This window comes from Drosophila kikkawai, chromosome 2R (genome assembly GCF_030179895.1).
Source record: "Drosophila kikkawai strain 14028-0561.14 chromosome 2R, DkikHiC1v2, whole genome shotgun sequence".
Lineage (NCBI taxonomy): Eukaryota > Metazoa > Arthropoda > Insecta > Diptera > Drosophilidae > Drosophila > Drosophila kikkawai.
Window position 1 is genome coordinate 10946416 of NC_091729.1, and position 27350 is coordinate 10973765.

The 27350-nt window shown below is 44.4% G+C and overlaps 5 protein-coding genes and 7 non-coding genes across 19 annotated transcripts; 5 read left to right on the top strand and 7 right to left on the bottom strand.

Annotated features, from left to right (window-relative positions):
- Nucleotides 1–757: 757 nt before the first annotated feature.
- On the bottom strand, nucleotides 758–5625 carry AGBE (1,4-alpha-glucan-branching enzyme). Its single transcript, XM_017172255.2, has 4 exons — nucleotides 5456–5625; nucleotides 2838–3007; nucleotides 1840–2780; nucleotides 758–1785 (listed from the first exon to the last, which is right to left on the bottom strand). Exons 1-4 carry the CDS (start codon nucleotides 5533–5535, stop codon nucleotides 919–921), a joined length of 2058 nt encoding a protein of 685 aa, XP_017027744.1. The 5' UTR covers nucleotides 5536–5625; the 3' UTR covers nucleotides 758–918.
- Nucleotides 5626–6787: 1162 nt separating this feature from the next.
- Nucleotides 6788–9110, bottom strand: Spt-I (serine palmitoyltransferase subunit I). The gene is made up of 6 exons (XM_017172350.2): nucleotides 8990–9110; nucleotides 8662–8744; nucleotides 8099–8604; nucleotides 7709–8036; nucleotides 7279–7644; nucleotides 6788–7217 (listed from the first exon to the last, which is right to left on the bottom strand). The coding sequence occupies exons 2-6, from the start codon at nucleotides 8707–8709 to the stop codon at nucleotides 7053–7055; spliced, it is 1413 nt and encodes a 470-aa protein (XP_017027839.1). The 5' UTR covers nucleotides 8710–8744; nucleotides 8990–9110; the 3' UTR covers nucleotides 6788–7052.
- Nucleotides 9111–9924: 814 nt separating this feature from the next.
- On the bottom strand, nucleotides 9925–17383 carry LOC108078282 (heterogeneous nuclear ribonucleoprotein U-like protein 2). 6 transcript variants are annotated; one of them, XM_070283750.1, is made up of 10 exons: nucleotides 16963–17383; nucleotides 15980–16726; nucleotides 14516–15352; nucleotides 13957–14453; nucleotides 13762–13890; nucleotides 12428–12599; nucleotides 11020–11882; nucleotides 10780–10960; nucleotides 10635–10720; nucleotides 9925–10568 (listed from the first exon to the last, which is right to left on the bottom strand). In XM_070283750.1, exons 1-10 carry the CDS (start codon nucleotides 17102–17104, stop codon nucleotides 10413–10415), a joined length of 3810 nt encoding a protein of 1269 aa, XP_070139851.1. In that variant the 5' UTR covers nucleotides 17105–17383; the 3' UTR covers nucleotides 9925–10412. The 6 variants fall into 6 exon arrangements, with proteins under 6 accessions (XP_070139851.1, XP_017027536.1, XP_070139850.1 ...); XM_017172047.3 differs by having other exon boundaries at nucleotides 9925–10571; XM_070283749.1 differs by having other exon boundaries at nucleotides 9925–10574.
- A 322-nt stretch (nucleotides 17384–17705) lies between these two features.
- On the top strand, nucleotides 17706–17777 carry TRNAW-CCA (transfer RNA tryptophan (anticodon CCA)). The gene has a single exon. It is a non-coding gene; the product is annotated as a tRNA-Trp (tRNA).
- A 245-nt stretch (nucleotides 17778–18022) lies between these two features.
- On the bottom strand, nucleotides 18023–18093 carry TRNAG-GCC (transfer RNA glycine (anticodon GCC)). The gene has a single exon. It is a non-coding gene; the product is annotated as a tRNA-Gly (tRNA).
- Nucleotides 18094–18238: 145 nt separating this feature from the next.
- On the top strand, nucleotides 18239–18310 carry TRNAW-CCA (transfer RNA tryptophan (anticodon CCA)). The gene has a single exon. It is a non-coding gene; the product is annotated as a tRNA-Trp (tRNA).
- A 179-nt stretch (nucleotides 18311–18489) lies between these two features.
- Nucleotides 18490–18560, bottom strand: TRNAG-GCC (transfer RNA glycine (anticodon GCC)). The gene has a single exon. It is a non-coding gene; the product is annotated as a tRNA-Gly (tRNA).
- Nucleotides 18561–18701: 141 nt separating this feature from the next.
- On the top strand, nucleotides 18702–18773 carry TRNAW-CCA (transfer RNA tryptophan (anticodon CCA)). The gene has a single exon. It is a non-coding gene; the product is annotated as a tRNA-Trp (tRNA).
- Nucleotides 18774–18826: 53 nt separating this feature from the next.
- On the bottom strand, nucleotides 18827–26974 carry Pu (GTP cyclohydrolase punch). 3 transcript variants are annotated; one of them, XM_017172058.3, is made up of 5 exons: nucleotides 26596–26974; nucleotides 21564–21773; nucleotides 19972–20137; nucleotides 19793–19909; nucleotides 18827–19602 (listed from the first exon to the last, which is right to left on the bottom strand). In XM_017172058.3, exons 1-5 carry the CDS (start codon nucleotides 26798–26800, stop codon nucleotides 19473–19475), a joined length of 828 nt encoding a protein of 275 aa, XP_017027547.1. In that variant the 5' UTR covers nucleotides 26801–26974; the 3' UTR covers nucleotides 18827–19472. The 3 variants fall into 3 exon arrangements, with proteins under 3 accessions (XP_017027547.1, XP_017027546.1, XP_017027545.1); XM_017172057.3 differs by lacking the exon at nucleotides 26596–26974 and adding an exon at nucleotides 22091–22580; XM_017172056.3 differs by lacking the exon at nucleotides 26596–26974 and adding an exon at nucleotides 22043–22580.
- TRNAG-GCC (transfer RNA glycine (anticodon GCC)) lies at nucleotides 19669–19739 on the top strand. Its single transcript has one exon. It is a non-coding gene; the product is annotated as a tRNA-Gly (tRNA).
- Nucleotides 20189–20260, bottom strand: TRNAW-CCA (transfer RNA tryptophan (anticodon CCA)). Its single transcript has one exon. It is a non-coding gene; the product is annotated as a tRNA-Trp (tRNA).
- Nucleotides 23219–24150, top strand: LOC108078288 (uncharacterized). Its single transcript, XM_017172059.3, has 2 exons — nucleotides 23219–23701; nucleotides 23778–24150. The coding sequence occupies exons 1-2, from the start codon at nucleotides 23363–23365 to the stop codon at nucleotides 24093–24095; spliced, it is 657 nt and encodes a 218-aa protein (XP_017027548.1). The 5' UTR covers nucleotides 23219–23362; the 3' UTR covers nucleotides 24096–24150.
- Nucleotides 26975–27350: the final 376 nt, after the last annotated feature.

Genomic DNA, 27350 nt, shown 5'->3' on the forward strand with positions numbered 1-27350 from the left:
AATTCTACACTACTCTCGTCGGTTTTTTTTTTTTTTAATTTATAAACTTATAATATTTTTATTTAAGAAAGTAACTTAATTTTGGACAGTTGAGATGTACACCGCAGACCAACTTTTTTGGAGGGAACTCGGGAGATTTCCTATTACTCCTATACCTCTAAATAATTATGAATACAATATTTAACACAAAATCGTTTAAGTGTTGTGTTATTATATGGTATTTAATTGAATAAGCTAACTTTAGAGGTTTTGCCACAGAAAATGTTTGAAAAATGGCCTGTTTTGCACCTAATTAACCATATATCTTTTATCACGTTTTGCTGAATTCAGTGCAATGTATTTAGATATACAGATACGATCTAAGTGCACACAACATGAAGAACAACTTGAGATTGTTCCCCGCCTCCTATATTTGTCCCTTAGTGGGAGACCACAGATAAGGTCCTCGCCGCTTAAGGTATGGAGGTGTTCGTAAAAACATTTACGCTAAGAGGTGATTCTCATGTCACCTATTTAAACCGAAGATGTCTCTAAATAAAATCAGGTTCTTACAAAAACTTAACAAAGGAACGACTTCTTATTTTCAGGATTTCGAAAAAGCGACTTCAGCGAATTCCTTTTTTCTAATTGTCTTGAAAACGAACAATTGCCCAAAATCAGGATTAGCACCAATTATAGTCCAAACATCGGATTCGACATCAGAGAATTCTCCATCTATACTTTAATATCTTTCATCCCATTAAGTACCCACTCAAGATCGATTTTAGAAAACTATACCTCACTGTGCATATATATTTCAACGATGGCAATTTTCCGATTCGTAACATTAACAAAGACTATGACTAAGGCTGAAATTCGTTTCGGCATTTACAAATTCAGAGACCGAGTCTGGGGTACGGCTCGACTCTCGACTACGGGCTAGTCGCTGACGCGGGCATAGATCACGGCCGTGCGCGATGGGGCATAGACCTCGATGAAGTTGCTTCGGCCGGCATAGCCCTCTGGGTTGGAGCGGTGATTGCAGTTGGCATCGATGCGGTTGTGTCCACCAAAGAGCGGATCATCAGAGGAGAGCACCGCCTGGTATGTACCGGCCCAGTTGGTGCCCACGCGATACCCGGTGAAACTCCGCTGGGGATGGAAGTTGAAGACGAACACCAGGCCAGCTCGCTCAAAGGCTATGATCTTGTCGCCCTCGTGCTTCCAGCTGACGTAGGCGGGTCCGGAATGCAGCCAGCCGTAGCGCTCCTCCAGCTCGTTCATGGCCCGATCGAACTCGTTGAGGTACTTGTACTTCAGAAGCTCGTCGTCGACCAGGTTCCACTGACGGCGGGCATAATGATAGGAGTCATTGTTGCCGACGCGCGGAAAATCGAGCCACTCCGGGTGACCGAACTCGTTGCCCATGAAGTTCAGGTAGGCCTCGCCGCCCAGCGAGTGCGTTATCAGCCGGATCATCTTGTGCAGCGACAGTCCTCGGTCGATGATCAGCGAGGAATCCGACAGCGTTGACATGTGCGTGTACATCTCCTTGTCCATGAGCCAGAAGGCAATCGTCTTGTCACCCACCAAAGCCTGGTCGTGAGACTCAGCGTACGCCACCGTGTTCTCCATCCAGCGGCGGTTGGTCAACGTGTGCACCACGTTGCCCATGTTCCACTCGTCGTCGCTCTGCTCCTTCAGCAGCTCAATCCACTTGTCCGGAATGGCCATGCCTAGGCGGTAATCGAAGCCAATGCCGCCCTCCGAAACGGGGCGGCACAAGGTGGGCATACCGGACACATCCTATAAAGAAGCAAAGATATTTTATTGTCCGAGCTAGCTCCACCATCAACTCACCTCCGCAATGGTAATGGTCTCCGGATCCAAGGTGTGCAGCAAATGATTGGCCAGGCCCAGGTAGTTGAGGGCATCCGTGTCCACGTTCAGGCCAAAGTATTCGTTGTAGTCGCCACTGAATCCCTCGCCAATGCCCCTCGAATGGTACAGCATGGAGGTGACGCCATCGAACCGATAGCCGTCAAAGTTGTACTCATCGTGCCACCAACGCAGGTTGGACAGAAGGAAACGCAACACCTCGTACTCCACGTAGTTGAAGAGACGACTGTCCCACAGAGAGTGCTCGCCGCGGGCTCCATCGTGGAAGAAGCAGCTGTTGGTGCCGTCGAACTGGTTCAGGCCGTCCTGCACGTTCTTAGATGCGTGCGAATGGACCACGTCCAGGAGCACATACAGGCCATGGGAGTGGGCCACATCGATCATACGCTTCAGCTGCTCGGGGTTACCATAGCGACTGGAGGCAGCATAGAAACTGGTCACCTGGTAGCCAAAACTGGCGTAGTAGGCATGCTCCATAATGGCCATCACCTGGATGCAGTTGTACCCTTGACGCTTGATGCGCGGCACGATACGGTCGGCGAACTCATCATAGCTACCCACACGAGGCTCCTGGGAGGCTATGCCCACGTGACACTCGTATATCCTTAGCGACTTTGGCTTGGCCGGCCGAGGATGCTGGCGCTGGTAGCGCTCGTAGGATGGGGGCTCCCACACGTACTGCTTGTAGTTGACGCCCTGATTGGCCGACTTGGGTGGCTGAACCACGTACTTGGCCCATGGCGACAGACGGTCCAGCAACTGGCCGGAATGGTTGCGAATGATCACCTTAATTTCGCTCAAGTGCTTGATCGCTGGACTGCCGTCCGCGTTGGGGGGCAGGTGAAGCTCCCACTTGCCGAAGTCGAGCTTCTTGAAGGGATGCGACTCCCAGTGCCAATTGTCTGCGGGTAATCAAGGATTTAATTGGCAGGCTGTCTTCAAATAGAAGGAAAACTTACTAAAATCTCCAGTGAGGTACACATCCCTGGCTCCAGGTGCCCATTCACGGGCAATCACCGAATTGTCGGGTTGAAAATGGAGGCCATAGTACTTGTAGCCCTGTGAGAACTGCTCCAGTCCACCCTCGCCCTGGTTAATCCTGTTTAGCCAGTCCTGCAGTACGCCGTGTCTGTGTGCGAAAAACTGTATTATTTACGATTTCTAAAATACGACGCATTTTTATTTGGGATAATATAATAAAATTAAATCCTAGGATAATTAGGTGATGGTATCATTCTTGAACCCTCATGAAACAAGTAAACTGAATTATTATCAAGCAAACAAAGCTCAAAATAATGATTTTTTGGTCCATAAAACCCCCATTAATTTGTCGAAAAAGTATATTGGTTTTCTTGACGCCTGTACTTCAACTGAAAGTGAAAAAAACGGTACAATGCAACACAATAAAGTTGTTATACCCTTTTCTTTTTCAGTTTTTACTTAAAAGATTCTCTGTATGTTTAAAAAATTTTAAAAATATAATAGCTTTTAACTAATTTTCTTTTTATTTTTACTTCAAAAAACTGACATTTTATAGCTTCGATCCCAGCTGTAGTAGTCAGATTTTTATACCCTTGCAGGGTATTATAATTTCAGTCAGAAGTTTACAACGCAGTGAAGGAGACGTTTCCGACCCCATAAACTATATATATTCTTGATCAGCATCAAAAGGGGAATCTTTGTAGATATGTCGGGAAGAAATCGATTTTTTTTGACATTTTTGCAAAATTTTATAAGGGGTTACATCATTAAAATTTTTGATTTTGATAAAAAATTGAATTTTCAAAATTTTTAAATGAAGTATGCAGATTTATTAACTGTAGAAAATCTTGCACAGAACAGTTTTCTGATTTAAAATTAATGCTCTTTTGGCCGAGCTATGATATTTTTAATTTAAAAAAATCAAGACTTTTTAAATATAAAACATCCGATTTTATAATACAAAATAATATTTTTCTAAGTCAAGGAATCATTTTCGACCCCATAAACCGCATATATTCTTGATCAGCATCAACAGGGGAATCTTTCTAGACATGCCCGGAAGAAGTCGATTTTTTGGCCATTTTTGCGAAATTTGATAAGGGTTACATCATTAAAATTATCAAAAATGGCCAAAAAATTTGATTTCTTAAAATTTTAAATTTGGTATGCAGTTTTTTTTTAATTAATAAAAACTTACACAAAACTGCTTTCCGAATCGAAATTAATGCATTTTTGGCTTAGTTATGATATATTTTAATTGTTACCTGCAAGGGTATACAAACTTTGGCTGGCGAGAGTTAGCTTTCTTGTTAAAACATAAATTTAGAAACTGTTAGCAATATTCATATCTCTGAGAATCTGAAACTAAACTGCCAAAGAAAGCCAAAATTTGTATGTACTTTTTATTAATTTTCGGGGCTTGTCTTAAATCATAACTTCACAGTAGAATTTTACAATATTATTTTTACAGGCACATCTCAAATATAACTTTGAATCCAGGCTGAAGGTTAAAGGATAAACATATTGAAAGTGTAAATATCGGTTACGATTAAGGGATATTAAAAAGGTGATACGAATATTATAAGGAATAGAGCTGATTAATTTTTTACATATTACATATGATATTGACTACAATTAAAGTTTCATAAATAAAAGAATTTTATATATGGTAGAAATATATTTTCTGTAATTTCTTGACTTAAATTGAAAGTTATATATGAACTTATTACCTATTATTGATATATCCTATTCTTGAGATGTACATAGGTATTTAGTCCGACAGACGAATATCAAAATTAGATTGCCTCTGTTGGGGCTGGTCAAGTACAGATGTGATCTAAATCTATGCCTTACAGATACCAGCAGTGTATAGATTTTATTTGTGTAAAAAATACGTAAGGTTCCTGCCTTGACTTTTTGAACTATAAGCTATTAGAGATAAGCTCATCTGCGATGAGTATCTGTCGCCAATCCATCAAAAAATGTCAGAAAGAGATTAAGGTGTTTGATAACTACTTTGCTTGGTGATCCCGGTCTAAAAAATGATTATTCAGGTCGATAAACAAGAAATTAGCAATTTGAAATCCTTTAAAAATGAGCATCGAAAAAGCCCAAGACGCAGAAAGAAAACCAAAACAAATTCGATGAAAACGGAAGAGCCACAAAGTGCTTAAATTTGCATCGAAGATGCAAAAATAGCCACCGCGTTGACGCACCGCTGACACGATTCGGGCCAACACGGAAAAGGCCACCAAGGCCAAGATCATCCGTGCTCCAAACACGCCGGCAGCACGCAGCAGATACATAAAGAACACGCTTTATAAAATTAGTTTAACAAACACCAGTACGGTGCACACACACACAAATTAAAACACACACTGAGGGCGGCAAACACCGACGACCTTCATTCGACATTGCGAACGCAGTTTTTCCAACCGCAAACTGCATGTCACCGGGGGCCAGAGGCTGATATGGTTTGGTTATGCAGCCGGAGCTGGAGGCCGAGCCAAGTCCGCTTATCACTCGCACCGAGCCGGCATAGCAACCTTGGGGTTACGCGAAGCGGCGTTTTTGGGGCACCGGTGTTGCTACTCACCTGCGCCGGATCTCATGCTCATGGGATCGCAGGTAGCCGTCGGTTTCAAACAGCTTCTCGATGTCCTTAACCTCCGCCATGTCGGAACGGGAGGGGAGCAGCGTCAGAAGATCACGGACCAAAGAACGAAGCGAAGACGCTGCCTGTCCACTGGGAACTGTGACGCCCCATCAGCTGCAGTCCAACTCAAAAGTTCCCGACGCGGACATGAGCTTTCGGAACAGCTGTTTTGCAGCTTTTCCTTGCCGGGCTCATTCGCGCATGTAAACAACGGGCGCCGCCGATGCATGGTTTCGTCGCCAAATATTGCGTACTCGCACTGATGGCTCCAAGATACAGTTGTATGTGTGCAAATATATAGTACGTATACGCCGAATTGCCGCTGATTGCTGATTGCCGATCGCCAGTGAGCCGGTGGAGCCGGCATCCAAGCGTTATGTGCAAAACATCATGATTTAGGGTCGTCGTTGTCAAGTTCATTAAAGCAGCAGCGTTTACAGATGCCTGATTTTGAATGTCGAAGGGTTACGAGCGGGAATGTTCTGTCACGTTGTCTTGGGAATCATTGTAATTTAAATTATTATTCACCTATGTACATACTTGATAGGGTGATAAGCTTCATGATTATTAAGCATATAAAAAATTATTTAAACCGTGATTCCGAATTCACATTATAAAACCAGAATTCTAATTGATCGATTTAACTATTTATGAAAATGGTGGAAAATACCAACGGAAATCTCCGAACACAGAACCGGAATATAATTTTCCGATAGTTTTCGAAGCTCTGAACTTAAATCCAGTCTCAGATGATTAAGATATTCCATATTAAAGTGCAAAAAATACGGTTTTTTGTACTTTTAAAATGCTGTAAGTTCAATACAATTTATCATAAAGTACTGTTCTTGACCTTAAAGTCATTTGAGTCACAGATCTAAATACTTAATTTAACGTGTAAATCAAATTTAAATGTTGATCAAATTTTTACTAAAACCGGATTAGAGTTCAGCGCAGCAAAACCTATACTTTACTGTAATAAAGTAATATATTATGTTTTTCTAATATGTAGCAGTTTGCTATTTTCCCAACAGCTACGGCATTATCGACAAAGGCGATAGTTTATATATCTCTCAGGGCTTGGTTTCTTGAATATTGTATTGTAGTTCTTGAATGTATAGACGCAAATAAAACCATACCATATAAATTTACAACACCTTAGAACATAAAAGGTCGTCAAGTACAAAGATAAAAGCTATAAATGATTTGTTCAGCTATTTGCCATTTCACAAACCATAAACAAGGGAGCAGCTAACCCATTAAAACTCAGGTGCATTACAAATAACCCTATTAGTTTTATTTGGCCAGCCCCTTGCTGAACCTTGGAACCTTTGCAATTATTTCTTAGAACTCTAGTGCTTATTAAAATGCCAAACAAGATAGCAGGTGCAAGGCTAGTAGAAGTTGTGCTCAAATATTTTATACTGAACTGGACGTGAAAAAATATATTTTCAAAAGGAAAAAGTCCGCGAACCTTGCAAGAAGGCCCTTGTCGGTAGGCCTTTTTACTCCCATATTTATGCCTATATATTTAGCGGATTTAAAGCAGAGCGCTGGAAACACTCTCAATGGTGTCGAAGGCAGCATTGATATCCGTCTGCTCCAGCAGGCGGTTGACTGCGATGCGAATACTGGGACGCACTGGCTGATGCTCCCTATCCTTCAAATAGGCAGCCTGCACAACGGCCACGCCTTGAGCTATGCACTGGGAGAATAAAAAGGGAATTAGCCGGGGTTTCTAATTGAATAAAATTACTAAGAATTACCTTATCGGCCAACTCGGTCAGCAACTGCAGCTCCTTGTCGTAGTTTTCAGCTGGCGTAGCCAAGTAAAGATGCTTTACCGGGGATAACTCGTTGCCGCGAATGGTAAGCTTGCTGAACCGCGAAAACTTCTGGTGCAGCGTCTTGGCCTTGTCCTGCAACTGTTGGAATATCTGCGGCTCTTGCTCGAAACGATCCAGTGCCGAGATGGCCGCTTGGGTCAGCATGGGCGGCAACGAGGCCGAAAATATGTAACCCAGACCGGAGAGACGCTGGTGTTCGGCTATGAAATGAGAGCCCACGCAGAAGCCACCAATTGTGGCCATCGAACCCTCCATTCCGGCCGAGATCAGATCGATTTCATCGCGCTGGAGTTGAGCCCAATAGATAAGATAAGAGTTTGATGCTTCCTAAAAACTGTTCGCCACTTACATCCACATTAAAGTGCTCCGTAACTCCGCGACCGCCCTTGCCCAAAGTCCCGAAGGAGATGCTCTCGTCGATGAACAATCGCAGCTTGTACTTCTGGCGCAGGGAAACCAGCTCGGGGAGTGGGCAAATTTCGCCAGTGTTCATGTAGATGCCCTCGGCGACGAGGAAACGCCGGGTCTTTAGCGCCTTCTTGGGATTCTTCTGGTCTCGCTTCTCCTGCTCAATCAGCAGGCGCTCCAGATCCTCGACATCATTGTGCTTGAAGAAGGCGATGGTGCTGCGTGAGGCATCCAGACCCTTTTGGATGGCAAAATTCACAGCCTCATCTCTGTGAAATATAGAAGAGGCGTTAGAAGATACATTTCAAAGGAAATGATAACTACGACGTACACAAAGACAATGTCGCCACGCTTGGCGTAGGCGGGAATGGCGCTGGCCACCGTCGAGAAGCCATAGGAGTACACAATAGCCTCCTCCAGGCCCATGAACTTGGCTATGCGGTCCTCCAGGTCCAGGTGGACGTCCATGGTGCCGTAGAAGCCCCGTGGTCCGCACGAGCCCACGCCATACTTGCGCAGCGTCTTGCAGGACTCCTCCAGAATGTCCTGGTCCTCGAGGAAGCCCAGATAGTTGTGGGAGCCCAGGTTCAAGCAGTCGTTTCCATCAACCGTGATACGCTTGCCCACCTTGGACTGAACGATGCGGGTGCGGAGCAGCGGATGATTGGGATCGGTGTCCGCCACCAGGGGCTCTGGTGTGTAGTCGGCGATTATTTGGTCCTCCTCCTCCTTGGTCAGCCGACGACGGCGACTGTTGCCAGCGCCACGCCTGTGCAGCAGCAACCAAATCACGGCTATGAGCAACAGGGTCTCCAGAACAAGGGCATAGGTAGGAGTCTGAAAAACGGAAAACAATTAGTTAAAACTCTTGTTTATGGAGAAGCATTAACTCACATTGCGAAAGATGCTGCCGATCTCGTTGAAAAGCTGAATGGCGACCATTTTGTACTGGATTGTGGGTTCCGTGCCCTTATTTTCTGTGGAAAAATCAATGGAAACCACCGTTAGCGCCTCCAATGAATGCGTCATGCAGACGACGCTTTCTTATCACAATTGGATGTATGTACATATGTATGTAATTACATAGCAATTCAAGTTAAATATGATATGAAATTCTTGGGAATTATTTATGCATATTCCTTCACCATGTTTTCTAGGTTCTTCGTTAAATAAAAACTCTACATAATTAGATTATTTGTGAATATTTGTGAGAAAGTCTTACCCGGCCAATATGTTGAAATTGATTAATTTACTCTTCTGTTTGTTCCAATTACCACACACCTTCAGTTTTATTCTTTTTTATTACTGAGGCGTGCTCGTTCTCAGCCGATAAAACAGCTGATGTACTAAATGTACTAAAAAATACCGAATTCCAAGTCTTGGTATTCTACATTATTTGTTTTTTTTTTTTTAAGTGGACGTTAAATTTAAAAGTTTCTTCCTATTTTAAGATTTTTATTCGATCTTTATTTTGATCGTCAAATTCATATTTTTGTTATTATTTAAAAAACAAAACAAAATATTTTACTTGGTTTTTTATTTTTATTTAGGTTGCAATTGTATCATTAAGAATCGAACCATCCATTTATGGTAGCTTTAAGATATAGTCGTCCGATTTTCAAAAAATGAAAAAAAATGTTGAAATAGTAAAAAATGGCCAAATCTAAAATAATGAAAAACAACCAAGTTATAATTATTTTTCTAAAAATTTGTCAATCATTTGTATGGCAGCTATATAATATAGTCGTCCGATCGTTTCGACATATATAGCAGTGAGAGTATTCAAAAGACTACATATATGCAAAGTTTCATTCAGAGGGACTAGTTTGAGTGGGACATGGCTATATCGACTCGGCTGTTGATGCTGATCAAGGATATATATACTTTATATATATACATATATACTTTCACTGCGTTGCAAACTTCTAACTGAAATTATAATACCCTGCAAGGGGGAAATCCTGTTTATCAAAAATCTACATCCCCTCGAATGAAACGATTTATCTTCTAAAAAATGGCAGAGCAAATTTGTGTTCTTTTAACTCTAGAAAGTACCCACTTTCTTTTCCGAAAACAGTATATAGACCTAGATCCACCAGAGTCTGTTAATCCGTACGTACTGTTCCTCAACGAACACAGTATAAAAACACAAATTACTTTAGATGTTTGTTTGTTTTTCAATGTATAGATTTATTTGTTAATGCTTCTCTAATGTTTGCCTTCCAATTGTTTGCGTTTGTAAATAATAAAACAATTAATCATAATTACACGTTAAAACAAATTGTACTGCCTAGATACGCGTAATGCCGAATGATAGACCAAGTTTCAAGTTATTGCTTCGTCGATAGAAAATGCATAAAATAGAAAGATTACAATCGTCCGCCAGTGGGTGTGGATGCAGTTTCAATTTGTAAAGAAATTGCTCGGCTTCATTGCTGTCGTATGCAGTTTGTTTTGGTGACTTTGTGGTGTTTTGGATTGGATTGGATTGGCCTAAAACTGGCTAAACTAAGTTAATTTTGTTTTTACGTTTTTTTTTGTTAATCTTTAAAAACTATTTTATGAAGTTTAGTTCAGATTTTTTGTGGTTTGCTCCTCTTTCCTGGAGGATGTTCGGCCGCTGGCTGGTGGAACTGGGGACTCCTCTACTTCTTGTCGCCGGGATTGGACTGTGTGGAGTATGAATATTGAGACCAATAATGATTGGTGGCACCGCCATCATTATTGCCAGCAGCGCCGCCTCCCACATGGACGCCGGCTCCACCACTGACATTACTGGCCGCTGCTCCCGAGCCCTGCTGCTGCTGCCAAGGGAAGGAAATTTAGCTCGTTTCCTGCAGAGAGTTGAAATTACTGCCATCTCTTACCTGCCACCAGGACATCCACTGCTGTTGCTGCTGCTGCTGCGGATCGGCGGCGCCCTGCCAGGCCTGTTGTTGTTGGGTGCCATAGCCTGCTGCGGGCACAATTTCATTACAAGAATTCGGAACGCAAGGGAATGCAAGCACTTACCAGCCATTTGATTATATCCCCCCCAGTATTGTTGTTGCTGGCCCGCGGTCTGCTGCTGATGCTGCTGTTGGTACTGTTGTGACTGCTGCTGCTGCTGTGTCTGCCAGACACCAGTCTGTTGATGCTGCGGCGCCTGCTGCTGGTGCTGCGTGTAGGTGCTCCACTTGCCGCTGAGAGAGGCCTAGAGGGACGACAGCGATTAGTTCACATTTCGAAAAAGTTGTTTCCCTCATTTATTACCTTGCCTCCGCCGGGTGCTCCACCCGCCTGCTGCTGCTGCTTGTACTGATCGTAGCCACCACCTGCAGCCGAGTTATTTCCGTACTTGGGCAGCGATTGGCCAGCTGACCGCTCATAGCCACCGCGACTATCTTCTTTGGTGTCGCGGTGGCCAGGCCGAAAATCCCGTTGTTGGTGAGTTCCGCCACCCGAGCGATAGCTGCTGCTCTGGCTACTGCCCCGATTCCTATCATTGCTGCCCATCCGACTGCGATCATTGCCGCGATCTCGATCGCGATAGTCTCGCGAGCTTCCGTACGCCCGATCGTCATACCCGCTTCTGTTGCGGTTGTTCTGCATCCAGTTTTGCTGGCCACCGCCACCGCTGCTTCCGGAGTAACCGCGATTGCGATTGTCGTATCCTCGATTACCGCCACCTCCACTGCCTCCGCCATAGCCGCGATCATCGTAACCGCTCCTGCGACTGTTTTGCATCCAATTTTGCTGACCACCGCTGCTTCCGCTGTAGCTTCGCCGATTATCGTATCCCCGGCTGCCGCCTCCACCAGCACCACTGTTGCTGGAATAGCTTCCGCCGCCGCCGCCGCCGCCACCACGCCTGGCATCACTCCACCTGCTCTCGTGCCTCTGGCCGCCATAGTCACGTCGACGGTCATCGTTGTAGCGATTCCGGTTGCGATCATCCCGCCTATAGTTGTCCCGGCCACCGCGGGATCGCTTGTCCCTAGACCTATCCGCATCGATGGCTTTCTTGCCCTTCTCGTTGTACTTCTTGACCTCGCTCTTTGCCTCGTCTCCGGTCAGCTCCGTGTAGTTTATGTCATCAAACCAGCCAAACTCCAGCGAGGGCAATGTGAAATTGGCTGGAAGAAGAGTGCGCGTAGACATGGTCAATAGAGTCAGCAGAGCACAGACGAATCTTCACATATTAGACATTATATAGAGAGTAGAAGATCGGGGCAGGCAACTGGGAACGTGGTTTGGAAACAATTATAATCATTAGTAAAGTCTAAGGACTTCAATAATGCATAGGTATTCAGATTTAATTTAATTATAAATGATGTTAGCGCTTCCCAGTTGCCATAAATGGTGACTCTTGGACTCTATAGATACAATATTTCAATGAATAATGAAAATAATAATCATAAAATTATGAGATATTATTTAAAGGGCTTACAGTTACAATTACGTACAGATACATACATAAAGTGCAGCTGCTTACAAACTAAATATACTTTACAGAACGTTTTCTAGATTATTTATCTTTCTTTTTTGTTACATTGAATGCCTCCTTATTTTTAGGTAGGTAGAATAGAAAATAAGTTAAACGATCGTACAATATTCTGGTTTTTTTTGTTCAATTTGCAATATTTCGTTGCTTTTGTTTTGTGTGGTGGACAATATTTACCTCGTAAGTTATTAATTGTTGACTCTTTAACTGTAAAAGCATTTCCCTTTTCCTCTTTTTCGGCGATGCGACGTTTTAACTCATCTTCGCCTGGTATGCAAACAACCGCAATGCGCTTAAAGTCGTTGAAACCCTTCATTTTACGTCGCTGGGCCGAGGCATAAACATTGGTCTACAAGAATACAGTTGATCGGTTGGTTGGTTGGTTGTTGGGTTGATTTTGTTGAGATATTTGTAGTCAGCCAGTTGTTGGTTGTTTGGTTGGGTTGTTTTGGTTGTTGTAGTTGGGGGGATAGTTGTCGGTGATCGGATATAGATAGCAAGCCATTTTGAGAAACACGTTGATGATTCGATTCGATTCGGTTCGGTTCGGATGAACATACTCCGCACGGGCTCTGGCGCTTACAAGCTAACACATACCTGTTCCACCTTGGTGGCAATCGTACCCCCAGGAAGGGGTGTGTGCACACCATCATCATAATACCTAGAGGCGCGTGGCCACAACTAAACAACAGTTGACTTAATACTTTTTTTTTGCACAAGGATGTAATATATAGTTATATGTATAGAATGAGTAAAAGAGTTGTCGTGGCTGGCTGTGCCGTTGGTTGTGGGCTGTGGGAAGCATCGCATAGCTCTCTCTGTAGATACACATACACATTATACATGAGATATATATTTGGCACTTAGAGAGAGATAGAGAGGTAGAGATAGTAGGTACTAATACGTAGTATATGTGATTAGATTGTCGATCGGATTGGTTTTTGTTTACTTACAGTGGCTTCCATGCCGCTCGCTCCTTTTCTTCCTCTCTTTCTCCGATGCCATTGCCATTGCCATTTCCATTTCCATTCCATTCCCTTACCCAACTTCTCTTACACAAACGCCCCCCACTTTCAACTGCCCCGTCAACTGTTGCATACCTGCTGCACCCTTAGCCTAAGCTAACACATACTTACTGCCTCAAACTTAAACACTTTAATTATCGGATCAACTTACATGCTAGGACATACCTGCCTGGCTTTTAAGCGAGTTGTTGGCGCCCCCCTTGGGGGCACTTGGGATCTCTACCGAGTGCGAGCAATGAGCAACAAATTAATGTAGTCTCAAATGTACGAAAAAAAAAATATATAAAAAAAATACATATGTAGAGCAACAGAGTTGCGCCATTATCCCGCGTAGGGATGATGGCCGGGCGAAAAAGTCATCATCATCAACGTAAAATTCTCGCTTGTTTCGTTTGGTTATCGTTCGTTCACAGTGTTATATTGTGTGTGTGTGTGTGTTTCGAGTTGTGTTTGGTGTGTTTTGTGGGTCATTTGTTTATGTTTTACCTGATCGAGTATGAAATTGCGACGCCGCTTCATGGCAATGTCTTCCAGAGCTGCCAGACTGTTCAAGCAAGTCTCATACACCTTATCCCAGCGTCCTTTGTGCACAGTTTTGCGAGAGGCACCATCAATCTGCAAGGATAGGCCAGGATTAGGGAATAGTTCTACTTCTACTACTGGCTAGCTATTTCAACATACCGTCATCTTGGCTATGAACGCATCGGGGCCAATCACCTCGTAGCGCTTGTCCACGTTCTCCGCCACATGCTTGAGGGCCCAGTGGGTCTTGCCAGAGCCCGGCAAGCCGACCAACAAAATGACCTCGCACTCTTTGCGCGAGCCAGCGCGTTGGGGGCCTGGCCTCAGCTGTTCGGTTGGCACCAGACCCAGCAGCACATAACCGTCCAATAGGGCAGCCGTCTCCCTTGGCTCGGGCACAACGTCCTCGTATTCATCTTCCTCGGTCTGCGATTGGGACTTGTCCTTGTCCTTCTCAGATTCTACCTTTTCGGAATCTTCATCGGTTTTGGGACGCTTGTTGGGTGAGGGACCATCCTCGTCCTCCTCGTCCTCGTTAGTAGCCGTCGGCTTCTGTTCCTCCGCTGGCTTCTCGTCGTTGACCTTCTCAGAGGTAGAATTGCCATTGGCAACAGTTTCGGCTTCGCCAGAGACTCCATCAGTTGCGGATGTTTCAACTGGAAAGAAAATATTTTTTTAAAATTAGGAATTTATTTACAAATCTTTAAAGTACACTTACCAGTTTCAGAGGATTCAGCAGCTTCCGCCTTAACAGTCTCAGCCTCAGCCTCAGTTTTGTCTTCGGCAGCTGTTTCAGCACTCTGCTTATCTGCCTTTTTGGCTGTCTCCGAGTTTTCGGCTTCTTCAGCCTGATCAGAGTTCGTCTTGCTATCTTCTTCATCCTTTTTCTCCAACTCATCATCGTCAGCGGTAGCCTCGTCCAGGACCTTCCACTTCTCTCCATCGTTGTCGTCCTTATCATCGTCCTTATCCTCTTCCTTGCGGGGCTTGCGGCGCTTGCGGGTCGGCCTCTCGGCATTCACAAGCAGCTGCTCGGCATCCGAGAAGTTTACAGAGTACTCGTAGCCCTTAGTCACAATGTGGGGAAAGAGAGCTTCCTCCTCGCCCAATATGCTTTTCTCGAACTCAAATGCTACACCCAGATCCTCGCCGTTCAGGGTGTACTTAATAGTGCATGGCTCACTCTCCAGGTCCAAGTAGCAACCAATTACGTCGTCCAGCTTGTAGGGCCTGCCGTAGTCCGAAAACTCACCTTGATTCGCCTTCCGACCGGTTTCGCAATAGCCAAAGGAATGCTCAGCCTCACCCAGCAACAGCGTGCTTTGTGGCTTGGAGAAGCCAACTCGAAAGCCTCGCACATGCGGTTCATCCCGAAAGTAGTGCGAGTTTTCCGATTGTAACTCCTCCGACAGGCGAACCTCGTAGCACACTTTGCCCTCTCGCACTCCGAAGTTAGAGCGAGCGCCGGACCAAATCAGTGAATAGATTTCGGCGGAGAGAGGTTTGGCCGAAGCGAAGGTTGTAGAATCGATACGAAGATGCAGGTCGGAATCCACTGGAAGTTAAAAATAATCCAAAAATATAGTACTCTTTGTTATATTCTTGCAAGGTATAATAATTTGAGTCAGAAGTTTGCAAGGCAGAGGAGACGATTCCGACCCTATAAAGTTTATTATATTCTTGATCAGAGCCAATCTAGCATTGTCCGTTTCTACGCAAACTAGTCCCTCAGTTTTAAAGCTATATAAATATTGTAGATATTCTTCTGACTATTCTCACTAATACGCATATATGACGGAACAGGCCGGATCGACAGACTATATGCCACAGGGAAAATCGAAAAATTTTAAAAACAAAAACTTATAACTTTGCTGTTTTTCAACATATTTTCTTCTAATGTGGGATATGATATTTGTATTATTATTTTCGAAATTCGGTTTTAATTTTAATTAAAAATATAAGTGAAATAGCAACGATCGGCAGATGTAGAAAAAATAAGTAAAGCTGTGAATATAAAACTATAACTTTAAACCCATAAAATTAAAACTAATATCTAATCTATCTATTTAAAAACGGCAAGAATATACATACAAACTTAGGCGTGCCGAAGATAGCTTCCTAATCCCCTTGCGGTATTAGCAAACATATTCAAATTTATTACATGAGTTATGTGAATACTTACACCAACTTAGCCCCACTTTGTTCTCTTCAATGGTCGGCTCGTCCTCGGGCACGAGGACGCCCACACTACTACGGTGCTTTGGGGAGCGAGAACCGATGCGGGAACGTGAGCGCGAACGACTGTGCGAACGCTTACGTCGCTCCTGAGGCTGCTCCTCCGACTTGGCGGCCGTGGCCTCTGCATCTTCAGTTGTCTTTTGGGCAGCGGCCTCGTCGTCAACGTCCATTTTCTGACTGTCGCCATTTTCCTGGGGCTCTTCAGCAGCCTTTTCAGCCGCATCTTCCTCGCTGTGCCTATCCGGCTTAGCTTCTGGCTCCTCTTCATCGGCCGCATCCTTGACTTCCTCCATCGGCTCGTCGTCATCTTGCTTTATTTCGGGTGCAACTGGAGCTTCGTCCTTCTCGACGGGTTCGCTCTTTTCCTCTATTTCTGTCTTTTCATTAGACTCTTCGGCCTGAGGCTGTGGCTCGTCATTTCCTGCCTCGGTATCCGATGTATCCTCCGCCTCCTGCTCTGGTTCGGCTTGAATTCTTGGCTCCGGTTCAGGCTCCGGCTGTGGTTCAGACTCAGACTGCGGTTCAGGCTCTGCTTCTGGTTCCAACTGCTCAGCCTGGGCCGGCTGTTCCTCCTCTTCCAGAGTGTCAAGCACTGGCTCAGCAGCGACCGGAGCAGCTGCTACGGGCGACGGTGAGCGGGACATTGAGCGCGTCCGACGCTGGCGTCGGCTTGGTGTGACAGGAGCGCCATCTGCAGGAGGGAAGCGGCGATCGGGGAATAAACAGACAGAACGCAAATGTAAGAACGAATTGCAGACAATGTAATAATTCGGCATTATATAAGGAAATCTTACAACTAATTCACGCTAAGCCACACGCACACATATGCACCCGAACAATCGCAGCGCAATCGAACGCGGCAAGCCGCACGCACACATATGCGAGCTCGGACACATGCAGACAAATGACGCATACACACAAACTCACCTCCATCGCCGGCTCCACCTTCCACATGGGCCCGCAGGCGCTCGATAAGCACGGCTTTAACTCCCTTGGTGTCCAGACCGCGCGACTGGAGCTCGTTGCGCAAGTCCACCACCTTCATCTTCTCCAGCTTCGCCACATCCATTTTTTCTGCTTCAGGTTTGGATTGGCGGCAGAAACACGCACACTCACTCACACCAATGCACCACAGAAAAGCTGGCGGTGCGAAAAAAGAACACGGGGAAAATACCAAAGGATGGAACGCAAAAGGCAGACCCAAATGTCTGAATGTTGGCTAGCACCGTGCACGCGCAAATTAACCGCAATTTTCACTTTTACATTCGCAATTTGTTGCGAATAAATAAATGGTTCCCGAAAATTATCCGAACGCGTTGAAGTGAAGTTGGCTGCGATAGAGCTGGGTCGAGCAATCGAATATATCGAATATTTTGTCTTGCTATCGACAGCAGTGTTACCAACACTGTTTGCGACCTAAAGCGGTGCATGTCTGGGATGATGAACCGCACCTACTTTTCAAACCCCATATCTGTTAAAGTAAAATCATTTAAAAATAAGTGCTTATATTATCGAAATATAAAAACATTTTTAAGCATACCGTTAATACATTTATAATTTTCTTGTTTTTTACTTGGACTTTGCTTTGAGAGCTTTATCTTTCATATTCGAAATTTTCACACAGCCAGCATCGACACTGTATATGAAAAAATCGAAACTTTCAGCAAAGAGACTCCGTGGCGCAACGGTAGCGCGTCTGACTCCAGATCAGAAGGTTGCGTGTTCAAATCACGTCGGGGTCAAATAAGAGGAATTAATTATATTCTATTTTACATAATTTTTTTGTTTAAATGTTATCTTTATTTTTTAGTACCAATTTAAATGTGTTAAAATAGTAATATTTAATTTTCTATTCTTAATGCGAGAAAAGAAGAACTACTTTAAAATTTTGAGGGTATCAAGGCATCCAAATACTTTAACTAAAATTTTGAATGATTTGGACCCATAACAATGTCTATAACATCTCACAATTGATAAAAAATTGTTTTGCATCGGCCGGGAATCGAACCCGGGCCGCCCGCGTGGCAGGCGAGCATTCTACCACTGAACCACCGATGCTTGTGAATAACAAATTTTAAGAAATTGTCTGTTATGAGTGTTTTAAGATTGCCAATTGTTAGATTGTTTTAAGATTGCCTATTGTTAGAAATTAAGATTAATTCTTTAAGTGTGTTCCAAAAATATTGAACTCTCCCCTGGCCAGGACTCCGTGGCGCAACGGTAGCGCGTCCGACTCCAGATCGGAAGGTTGCGTGTTCAAATCACGTCGGGGTCAATAAAATTTCTTTTTATAGTTTTAAAAACATTTCTGAAACATTTTTAGCGCTTTCTACAGATATTTTTATGTTTAGTTCTCACCAAATATAATGTTCCCAGTTTGAACTAAAAAATATCGATATTGTTAGTAAATTTTTTAAAATGTTTTTTACAAAAAAAAACAAAAAAAAAGGAATTTGCATCGGCCGGGAATCGAACCCGGGCCGCCCGCGTGGCAGGCGAGCATTCTACCACTGAACCACCGATGCTTGTGTCCTTCTTTTGTTCAATTCAGCATTAGTTTTATTGAGATTGGTTCCAGAAAACGATAACCTGTTGTGGGCTACTGAAAACAACAACCTGTTGCCATTGTGGCATTTTCCTGTCACTTGGCGCCCTCCCCCCATGTGGACTCCGTGGCGCAACGGTAGCGCGTCCGACTCCAGATCGGAAGGTTGCGTGTTCAAATCACGTCGGGGTCAGAACCAGGATATCTATTTTTTTATCCCAAATTGTATTTTATAAAAAATGCTCGTTTTCAACAAATATTTATAATAATTTATTGTATAGATAATAAGCAGCGATCCATTCTCTACAAGCAACAACGTTTGATCATTTAATTTTAACATTTAAAATCGCCGATAAAACTTGCAATTCGGCTGCGTCATTCTTCTGAAGCCATTTGAATATGTTTTGTAAATTTAATAGGTAAACATTTATAAATACAGATACAGTAAATTTATTCGATTACACTTTACGAACGGCGTTAATCATGTAAATTCCCTAAACGATTTGCCTTGATGTATTATCAGTTGTTCCCCTATAGCACAATGCATTACTCGATGTAAAAATTATGGTTCATGTGCCATACAATTGCATATAATATTTTGAACGTAAGACTACCCGACACCAAAATTCAATATAGACTCGCCTCTCTTAACTCTTTGCTATGTAATCGTACTCAGCTAACAGAATTTTTCAACAATTTTTACAGAAATCAACAAGGAAAATGGCTGCAATCATTGCACTAACTAAAGAAAAATCAATCCTAAAAACATATGTAACTAATGGTGGACCCTGTGTTTTGTTTCATTTTTGTTTCATTGTATATAAGTATGTAAGCGCCTCCAAAAATATTGTAGGGTTTAGTTGGTCTCAGATTTCAATTCCTTCCTCAGTGCCTATTTGCTATTGACTAAGTTGAGGAACTCCTCGCGGGTCTTGGGATCGTCTCGGAACACTCCAAGCATAGTTGAGGTAACAGTTTTGCTATTGATTTTTTGCACGCCTCGCATTACCATGCACATGTGTCTGGAATGGAACGGAACGGAGAAATGCCATTAGTGTTATGAGAATTTGGCAGCTCGGCGATCACAAGCATCGGTGGTTCAGTGGTAGAATGCTCGCCTGCCACGCGGGCGGCCCGGGTTCGATTCCCGGCCGATGCAAAACAACTTTTTTTTGTTTAGATTTTTTTGTAAAATTAAATTTTAATACTTACACTCCTTCAACAACAACAGCCACGCCAGCAGGTTGCACAGCCTGAGTTACGGCCACTGCAATCTGTTTCGTCAAGCGCTCCTGTACTTGTAGGCGACGCGAAAAGATTTCCACAATGCTATAGGAGGAATGCCATCCATTATAGTACCATTAATACAGCTATTCTTTAATCGTTCTTACCGTGCCAGCTTGCTGAGTCCTAAAATCTTGTTGCACGGCAAATAGCCGATCGAAACTTTGCCGTAGAACGGCACCAAATGATGCTCGCACATGGAAAACATTTCAATATCCTTGACGACCACCATTTCGTCGTGATCCTCATCGAACACGGCGCCGTTTAGAACGTCTGTAAAAGAATAAAAATAAATAATATATTTAAAAAAACAACTATTCTCATTGACCCCGACGTGATTTGAACACGCAACCTTCCGATCTGGAGTCGGACGCGCTACCGTTGCGCCACGGAGTCATTGCTTACCCACCCGCCCAATGCCCAACAACCACGAAGCCAGTGAAATGCCATGCCCAGTGATTTATGACGCGCGTAATTCGTGTTAGATTTATTTGCTGCATAACTGAATGTTAAGTTCAGCAAGTGGCTACTTGTGGGGGCGATGCGGATGCGGGTAGCTGTCAGAGCTTTCTCCGCACTCACTTTAAACGATGGGTTCTTGAGATTCACCGACAAGCTGCGTGGCTTAGAGTCGCACACCCACTCCGCCATTTCTCATCCACCCTCCACACGCCCACTCTCCCGGTTTTATTGTACAGCCTGGAAAGCTTCTGTGCGTTTCCTGGCAGCCAACAAAGCCAGTTACCACGTTTATGCGCTGTGAAATTCGTGTAATTAATTACATTTTGCCCTAACCCGAACATTAATTGAGAATTCAGCCATATTTCGTGAGCTCAGAATAATCAGAATCATATTATGAACAAAAAATTTGATTCGATGACAGGATGTATTCTAGGCATTTTGGTAGCTTGAATAGAATTTCATGTATTTGGAAATACCCTAAATTCATCACATAAACCTGGTTTGTGGCTCCCTCAATGTCAGATTGGCAACTACTCTCGACGTTGTCACGACTTTGGCGACTTTCGGTTCTTCGAATTCGGGTTAAACACAATCCAACCCATTCTATTTTCGAAGGCTATTCACTTTCGTTTAACTTATTTAGCTTTCAAATGGCCAGCACACTTGCGTTGTTTGTTGTTGATATTAAATTTACATGCGATTTTATTTGACAAACTGTAGAACCTGATTTTCATCTCGGCCAACCGGTTCGGTGCGCCTGTGGCCGTATTATTCGCGATTCTGTTTCTGTTATTTTCCCCCAAGCGACTCTCATTGATTACATGACAAGTTCAAATGTGACTGCTGTTTGCAGTTTGAGTTCGAAAGCAGGACAAATACTATTTTGTGGCCATTAAGGGCCAGAGATAAGAGTGGCTTAAGGGATTTCAGTTTCTGGGTGGATCGTATATTGAACCGAAAAGTATTCTTGAAATGAATCCATCGAATACTGTTATGTTTTTCACTCTGCGTTCACACACACTCAAACCACTCGAGTGGTAATTAGACTAATGCACTGCAGCGGACTTAGGAACCCCCGATAAAGTTGGAGTACGCCATGAATCACTGTCCGAGAAACTAGTTTCGCAGCGAGCTCACTGGGGAAACCCAGGATGAGCCACACACCAATCGCCCGATCACTGACCTGGTGCTAATTGATCGAAAAGAGATGTGCTTGTGTTAACTTAATAATGCTTACCCTCGAGACTCTGGTCGTAGCCCTTGGTGAAGTACAGCATGGCCTTGGCCGCCCGCTCCGGCGTCTTGATCAGTCCCTGGCGATCGGGATTCTCGCCCAGTCCGCCCAGGAGCAGACGGTACGAGCGCGCCATGTCCGGCAGCAGGGCTTCTCGCGTCGGCGGCTTGTGGTCCAGCTCCAGATCGTGGTGGAAAGTGCACTTCTCGTGACCTGTGAACAGGGGGGAATAGAGTCCATTAAAACCATTATCAACAGTGTGGCGATAGGAAGGCATTGCTCCCTCCGGTGGCAGTGTGTGGTTGAGACTCTGTCTAAATACTATCCCCCATCGGAGGCGCATCTCTGACCCCTGAACCAAAACAATACGCCACTGATACGCACGACTTGCTTATCACCAAAAAGAGTTTGTATGACTGCTCCTGGACCTGCTGGTACTCCTACTCCTACGCCTACACATATAGCCTGACCCCCACCACTACCTGGCGTTGTCGATGTACGCGGTGTCATTGGTGTTTTCGGTTGTGTACCATCGCTATCCGGACTGCTGCCGTTGGTCTTCAGGATGAGGCGGGGTCGCTGGTTGCCCGTGGGGACCACCTCCTCTGCTGGTGTACCCGGATTCGGAACCGATTCCTCCGGCTGCGCCTGGGCCCTGTCCGCCAGCGAGGAGGTGCCCGAGGTGCTACTTGTTGAGCACACGCTGTTGTTGCGCCCACGCGACAGGATGTGGGCCTGCGGGAAGTTGGTGTCGTCTATGGCGTCGTTCAGCTCGCTGGCGCTCATCTCGGACAACTGGCGAGTGAAGCTCATGACGGTATCGGCACTCAGGCTTGTTTGCCTCACGAATGGAACTTAATTTGACGGAGCACTGGCACACACAATCTTCTAACTTGGCTGGCCCCGGAGCTGTTTTCTGTTTTCTATATTTTTCGCTGATGTCTCGCTGATGTCAATTGGCGCGTGTGCTCCCGTGTGTTGTGTTGGCGCCTCGGTTGGCTCTGCTATTCTGACTGGCTGCTGGGGCCAGCAGTGGCAATAAGAACCACTTGAGCAGAGCTTTGAGCGGAGCAAAGCTCCAGCCAGCCCATCCCCCATGCCCGCTCTGCAAGCTCCCGCGGCGGTACCAAGCTGAGCTGAGCGCAGGCCCACAGTATCTGAGCGCTCGTACTTGTTGCTCTGTAAGGAAGCGTGGTGCTAAAGCTACAGCTATGGGCATACAAATAGGACAGACCTGGCTTTATCAGAGGAATGTAAACAATTAAGTTTGCTATTAGACAGAAGACTTAAGGTTAAACTTTTATATTCGGTATCCAGCATCAAAGACATACAACTTTCAAGACCTTTATGTTAGTATGATAAGGAACTTGTACCTTAATTAACTTTGTAAAATAAAAATTATACAAAACTCTTTCTTCCTTTGTGTACGATTTCGGATCCTTCTGCAGATTTAATTTGCATTAAACATTAAATCGAAATTGATTGCATACCAAGATAAAAAAAAATTTTAATTAATTTTTCAAGGATTCACAGGACTAACTGATGAAAAGAAAATGCTACCATTTCGCCCACGACTGTGCACTTGGTTCATTTGATTCCTTTTGGTCATCATGGATTGTTTGCTATATCCTTCAGTCCCGGCGCCCCAACTACTCGACATGGTGTCAGACGTCAAGGGCCATTTAGTTTCAACTTTCAACTCAAGCAGTCCGGCTCAAGTACAGCTGCGACTTTCAAAATTGTAACCACCATCTGTCGCTCTGCTCCACCAGCGGGTTTGGAATTTAAGGAAGTCCAGAAGTATGGCGCACCGACTGCAGATGCGAAGCGATGACTTCGACGTCATCGGCGCCGTACCGCGTGATCTGTCGGTGATAAAGAATTTCCTGAAACGCGATTGCGCTGTCAAGCGGCTGATCGATATCGAGGAGGAGTTCCTACAGCAGTGTGTGGAGCGGGGCGAGGACCCCACGGTGCCAAAGAAGAAGAGAGATAGCGACGCCCGGCGCGGTAGCTCACAGGGTTCCAATGTACCAGAGCCAAAGCCGGATCCTTGTGCGAGCAAAACACCACCTGATGCATCGGGGCCGGACTACTGTGATCCCTGTCGAAGGCTTAAAACATCAGTGGGACTCGAGGAGGTGAGTAAGCTTAAATGAACGCCCTTCTTTTTTGGGAACCTTGTTCAAATTATCTTAATTGATTTCAATTTCGCAGCTCACGATGCCGTCTACAACGAATCCTGCGTTCAACAAAGCTCTTCCGCGGTACTTTGACGAGGAGACCGTGATGGGCAACTCTCTGCCTGTCAAATTTCGCTTCCGACGCAAGTTCAATCCCTGTGACCAGGAGAAGCCCAACAACCTAATATGCACCACCACTCCGAGCACAAACGTCGTGGTGCTGACCAATAGCTGCGATGTAATGGCATGGCCCAGCCAGCGTGTGACGCAGATGAACCGTGTGCCTGTGACTATGCTGACGGGTGAGGCCGATCTTACCGAGTACATGTTGGAGGAAGAGACTATTATGTAAAAAGGAATAAACGCCAAAGGAGGGCAATGCTATAAAATAGCGTATAGATAGCATATACCCTATTCGGTCTTAATTTCTTTTATTTTTGGAGGGGGAGGCGAGAATCCCTACAGCATCTGACTTGTGAGGCTTCGAGTATAATTGACCGTCTCCCAGACGCTCGAATTTGTGTTTTTCCTGCATAAAATTTCGAATTTAATCAATTTATGCCACTCGGATTCTAAGAGATGCGCATGCCAATTGAAATGAATTTCAAACTGTACGGAAAAATGGGATTTAGAAGATTTGATTTGAAGAGTTGAAGGTAAAATTGGGATTGTTTTTTTAATCACATATCTGGCATATTATGAAGAATTTCTTATAAATACTACATACTATATTACACATGCACAGTTTGAGAATAGTGTTCCTTCAACCAGGACCTAATGGATAGTTTTAAAAATTGTTCATCTGCAAGATAATATATATATTTTATGTATACCTAGGTGCCGATTTTATAGGTACCATTATTTTATAAAAATAATACTTTATTAATTACAGATATTATTCGTATAAAATACATTTTTTGCCCAAATAACAATTATCCATTTCCTATATTAATTTCTCTAAAAGTCGGTTATTCTCCGGTTATTCCATCACAGTTTAGCAAGGAATAATTCAGTGGGAAATAGCTCGGGTTGGGTTAGTTTACATAAAGCCAAGACAGCTGCAGATGACATAGACATTGATCGTTCTAACTTAAACGACGCAGTCCAGTCACAGTAAAACCTCTCTAACAGACACCGCTCCTTGGTAAAGGGAAACCCTCATTGAAAATCTTTAGTGGAAAGACAAGGGACTTTCTTGAAATCAAATCTTGATTGGAAAAAAGCCACAGGATCAGCTGGCTCCAGCTAGTCTCTTCTCGGGAAGTCAACCTGTTGGAGAAGCCAATTAAGCCAACATTAACATTTTCCATAGGGCAGAGGCAGGTGTTCTCTCTGGTTCTCTGCCTCACTATTTCCGGCACACAATTACGCATTACGGAATCAGGAATGCCATTTAGCGATCGGGGATCGGGGACTCCAAGCTGGCAGGGTTGCCACCGGTGGCGTTTGCTGCCATTTGCTAGGAGAATTTTTTAAGTGGCTCAATTAGCAGCCAAAGGCACCAGTCGAGAGCCGTGAGTCTCCGCTCTCAGCGATCAGTCTTTTTTATTGACCGCAATCGCTCAAATGTGAAGTACTGCGGCGGCTCGGCGGCTTATTAGTCACCGTCGGACGACGGACTTCAGCTCAATATGAGGGGCGATCGAAGAAACTGAATCTGAAAACGGCAAAGCCCACGAATCGAAACCGTTTGGAGCGCCGTGTACTCGCAATTAAACACTTTTTAACCTTCACAAAAGTAGTTCAGGTCTGTGTGCCCGTGCCCTCCCCCTCCACGCCAATCATTGACCGCTGGCCAAATACCGGATCACTAGCCGAGGAGTTTATGGTCTTTGTCTTTCGCTCATGGCCCGCAGATTGCTCCGCTCCCGCTCCCGATGCCGAGTGCCGAGTGCCAAGCAAAATCTTTCAATGTCAATGTCAATATGCCCAGTCCAGTCCCGGCCATAGCTGGTAACTCTCCTAGCACTACATTTTTCTGGTAGACTATATCTACATATGTTCCTCTCCGATATCCGGCACTGTGTGTGGTTTGCATATGGCACAGAAATCGGAGCTCTCATTCTGCGGTTTATGTGCTAAGAATCGTCTGGGTTTTATGCGGCGCAGCATCGCCGGAAATCGGAGTCGACTCATTATGCGCATCTGATTAAATTTCAATTGCCGCCTCTAACTAATCTAGGTGTGATGCAATATCAGTCAGAGATTGCATCCAGCTGCATGGATGGGGAGCTAAATATAGATCAAGATCAGCTAATGGGTTTCCTAATGGTAGTCCTCAGGGAAACGAATACTAACTTTAGGGATTTATTCTAGGAAAATAATAATGTTAATGGAGTTTTAAATATCTTAAAACAGAATCAAATGAGATTATTAATTGTAATGCTAGGGGCTTAGCTTTTAAACTGGAAAATATATATACGAATTGATATATTGTAACTGCAATTAAAAAGGGAAAGATGTAGTCCGTTGCACTTGTAGAATATTAATACGATTATTGTAAGGGGGTTACCCAAAAGTAATCCCCTAATTTGAATATATACTTTCAATCCCCATCAAAGTCAGTGACGCATAAATCCCTAAAATTTCATAAACTGTTAGAGAAATGGTTAGTATCATGGGAATAAGTTTTAGCAAAATCAATTAAAATATGCAGTCAATATTTACAAATATCACTCATACGCCATGTGCATCTGAACAAAAATCAATGACTCAGGGAGCAGGAAAATTTTGCGAGTTGAACCAGGAGCGGGATAATTACTGTTACTATCAGAATGTCCCATTACAGATCAGGAAAACAGGCAGCCTGAGCTAGCACTTCACTTCCTTCCAGAGATACCCGGATCACTCACCGCTTCCGTTGCTGGCCAGCTCCATGTTGAGCATTTCCAGTTTCAGCTGCTGGCTGTTTTTGGAGACCGCGACTGCGGTAGACGGGACGTCGGCTGAGGCAGAGGCGGCTCCGCCTGTCGGGATCGTGGCGGCGGCTTCCACGGCAACGGAAGCAGCATCCGCGGGGGCGTCGCCATTTTGCGTGTTGCTGGTCTGGGGCTTCATTTTGATTTACCTAGTTTTTTTTTTATAAACCGACTTTTGGGTGAGAGGACTTTACGGTCTCTGGAGGATAGACGGATTACTTTCGATCGCGGTACGTACGACGGGGTATTGGCACTTGGCTTTGGCTGCGTTTGGCGCGCTCGCTCCGAATTTATCTGCCGACTAAACCGCCCGAGATTTAGTTGTAACCTTTTTATTATGAAAAATCGAAAGTTCTGCCGAGAGAGCGAGCGTTGCTCGACAGTTTTTTATATATATATTTTTTTTTTATTTTATCTCGCTCCGGCGGCGCTGCTAACTGTAACTCTGCTCTCCTCAGCTCGCTACGTTCCGCTGAGTGGCCAAAGCTTTCGGCTCGACAGCTCTCCGCCTCGCCTCGCTCTCTCGTTGCCTTAGCCCGAGGACTCCAGGAAGCCGAGAGGCACTTTTGTTTTGTTGTTTTTTTTTTTTTTTTGGTTCCTTGAAGCCACTTGTTTGTTGGCCGAAAGTTTCCGAATTCCCAAAATTACAAATTTTTGTGTTATTTCGAAAACCTGCTGGCAGAGTAAAC

Excerpts from the sequence above, each read along its gene's own strand:
- Pu (XM_017172056.3), bottom strand. The coding sequence starts at position 22,373 with ATGAGCTTCACTCGCCAGTTGTCCGAGATGAGCGCCAGCGAGCTGAAC. Across the intron at positions 21,774-22,042 it reads GCGTACATCGACAACGCCAG|GTCACGAGAAGTGCACTTTC; the intron begins GTAGTGGTGGGG and ends CCCTGTTCACAG. Across the intron at positions 20,138-21,563 it reads CTACGACCAGAGTCTCGAGG|ACGTTCTAAACGGCGCCGTG; the intron begins GTAAGCATTATT and ends ATTCTTTTACAG.
- Spt-I (XM_017172350.2), bottom strand. The coding sequence starts at position 8,709 with ATGGTCGCCATTCAGCTTTTCAACGAGATCGGCAGCATCTTTCGCAAT. Across the intron at positions 8,605-8,661 it reads TCGGCAGCATCTTTCGCAAT|ACTCCTACCTATGCCCTTGT; the intron begins GTGAGTTAATGC and ends TCCGTTTTTCAG. Across the intron at positions 7,645-7,708 it reads CGGAGCACTTTAATGTGGAT|CGCGATGAAATCGATCTGAT; the intron begins GTAAGTGGCGAA and ends GCTCAACTCCAG.
- LOC108078288 (XM_017172059.3), top strand. The coding sequence starts at position 23,363 with ATGGCGCACCGACTGCAGATGCGAAGCGATGACTTCGACGTCATCGGC. Across the intron at positions 23,702-23,777 it reads CATCAGTGGGACTCGAGGAG|CTCACGATGCCGTCTACAAC; the intron begins GTGAGTAAGCTT and ends TCAATTTCGCAG.
- AGBE (XM_017172255.2), bottom strand. The coding sequence starts at position 5,535 with ATGGCGGAGGTTAAGGACATCGAGAAGCTGTTTGAAACCGACGGCTAC. Across the intron at positions 2,781-2,837 it reads GTACCTCACTGGAGATTTTA|ACAATTGGCACTGGGAGTCG; the intron begins GTAAGTTTTCCT and ends GATTACCCGCAG. Across the intron at positions 1,786-1,839 it reads AGACCATTACCATTGCGGAG|GATGTGTCCGGTATGCCCAC; the intron begins GTGAGTTGATGG and ends GCTTCTTTATAG.
- LOC108078282 (XM_070283748.1), bottom strand. The coding sequence starts at position 17,104 with ATGGATGTGGCGAAGCTGGAGAAGATGAAGGTGGTGGACTTGCGCAAC. Across the intron at positions 13,891-13,956 it reads CGTTCATAGCCAAGATGACG|ATTGATGGTGCCTCTCGCAA; the intron begins GTATGTTGAAAT and ends CTATCCTTGCAG. Across the intron at positions 12,600-13,761 it reads GCAATTTCATACTCGATCAG|ACCAATGTTTATGCCTCGGC; the intron begins GTAAAACATAAA and ends GTATTCTTGTAG.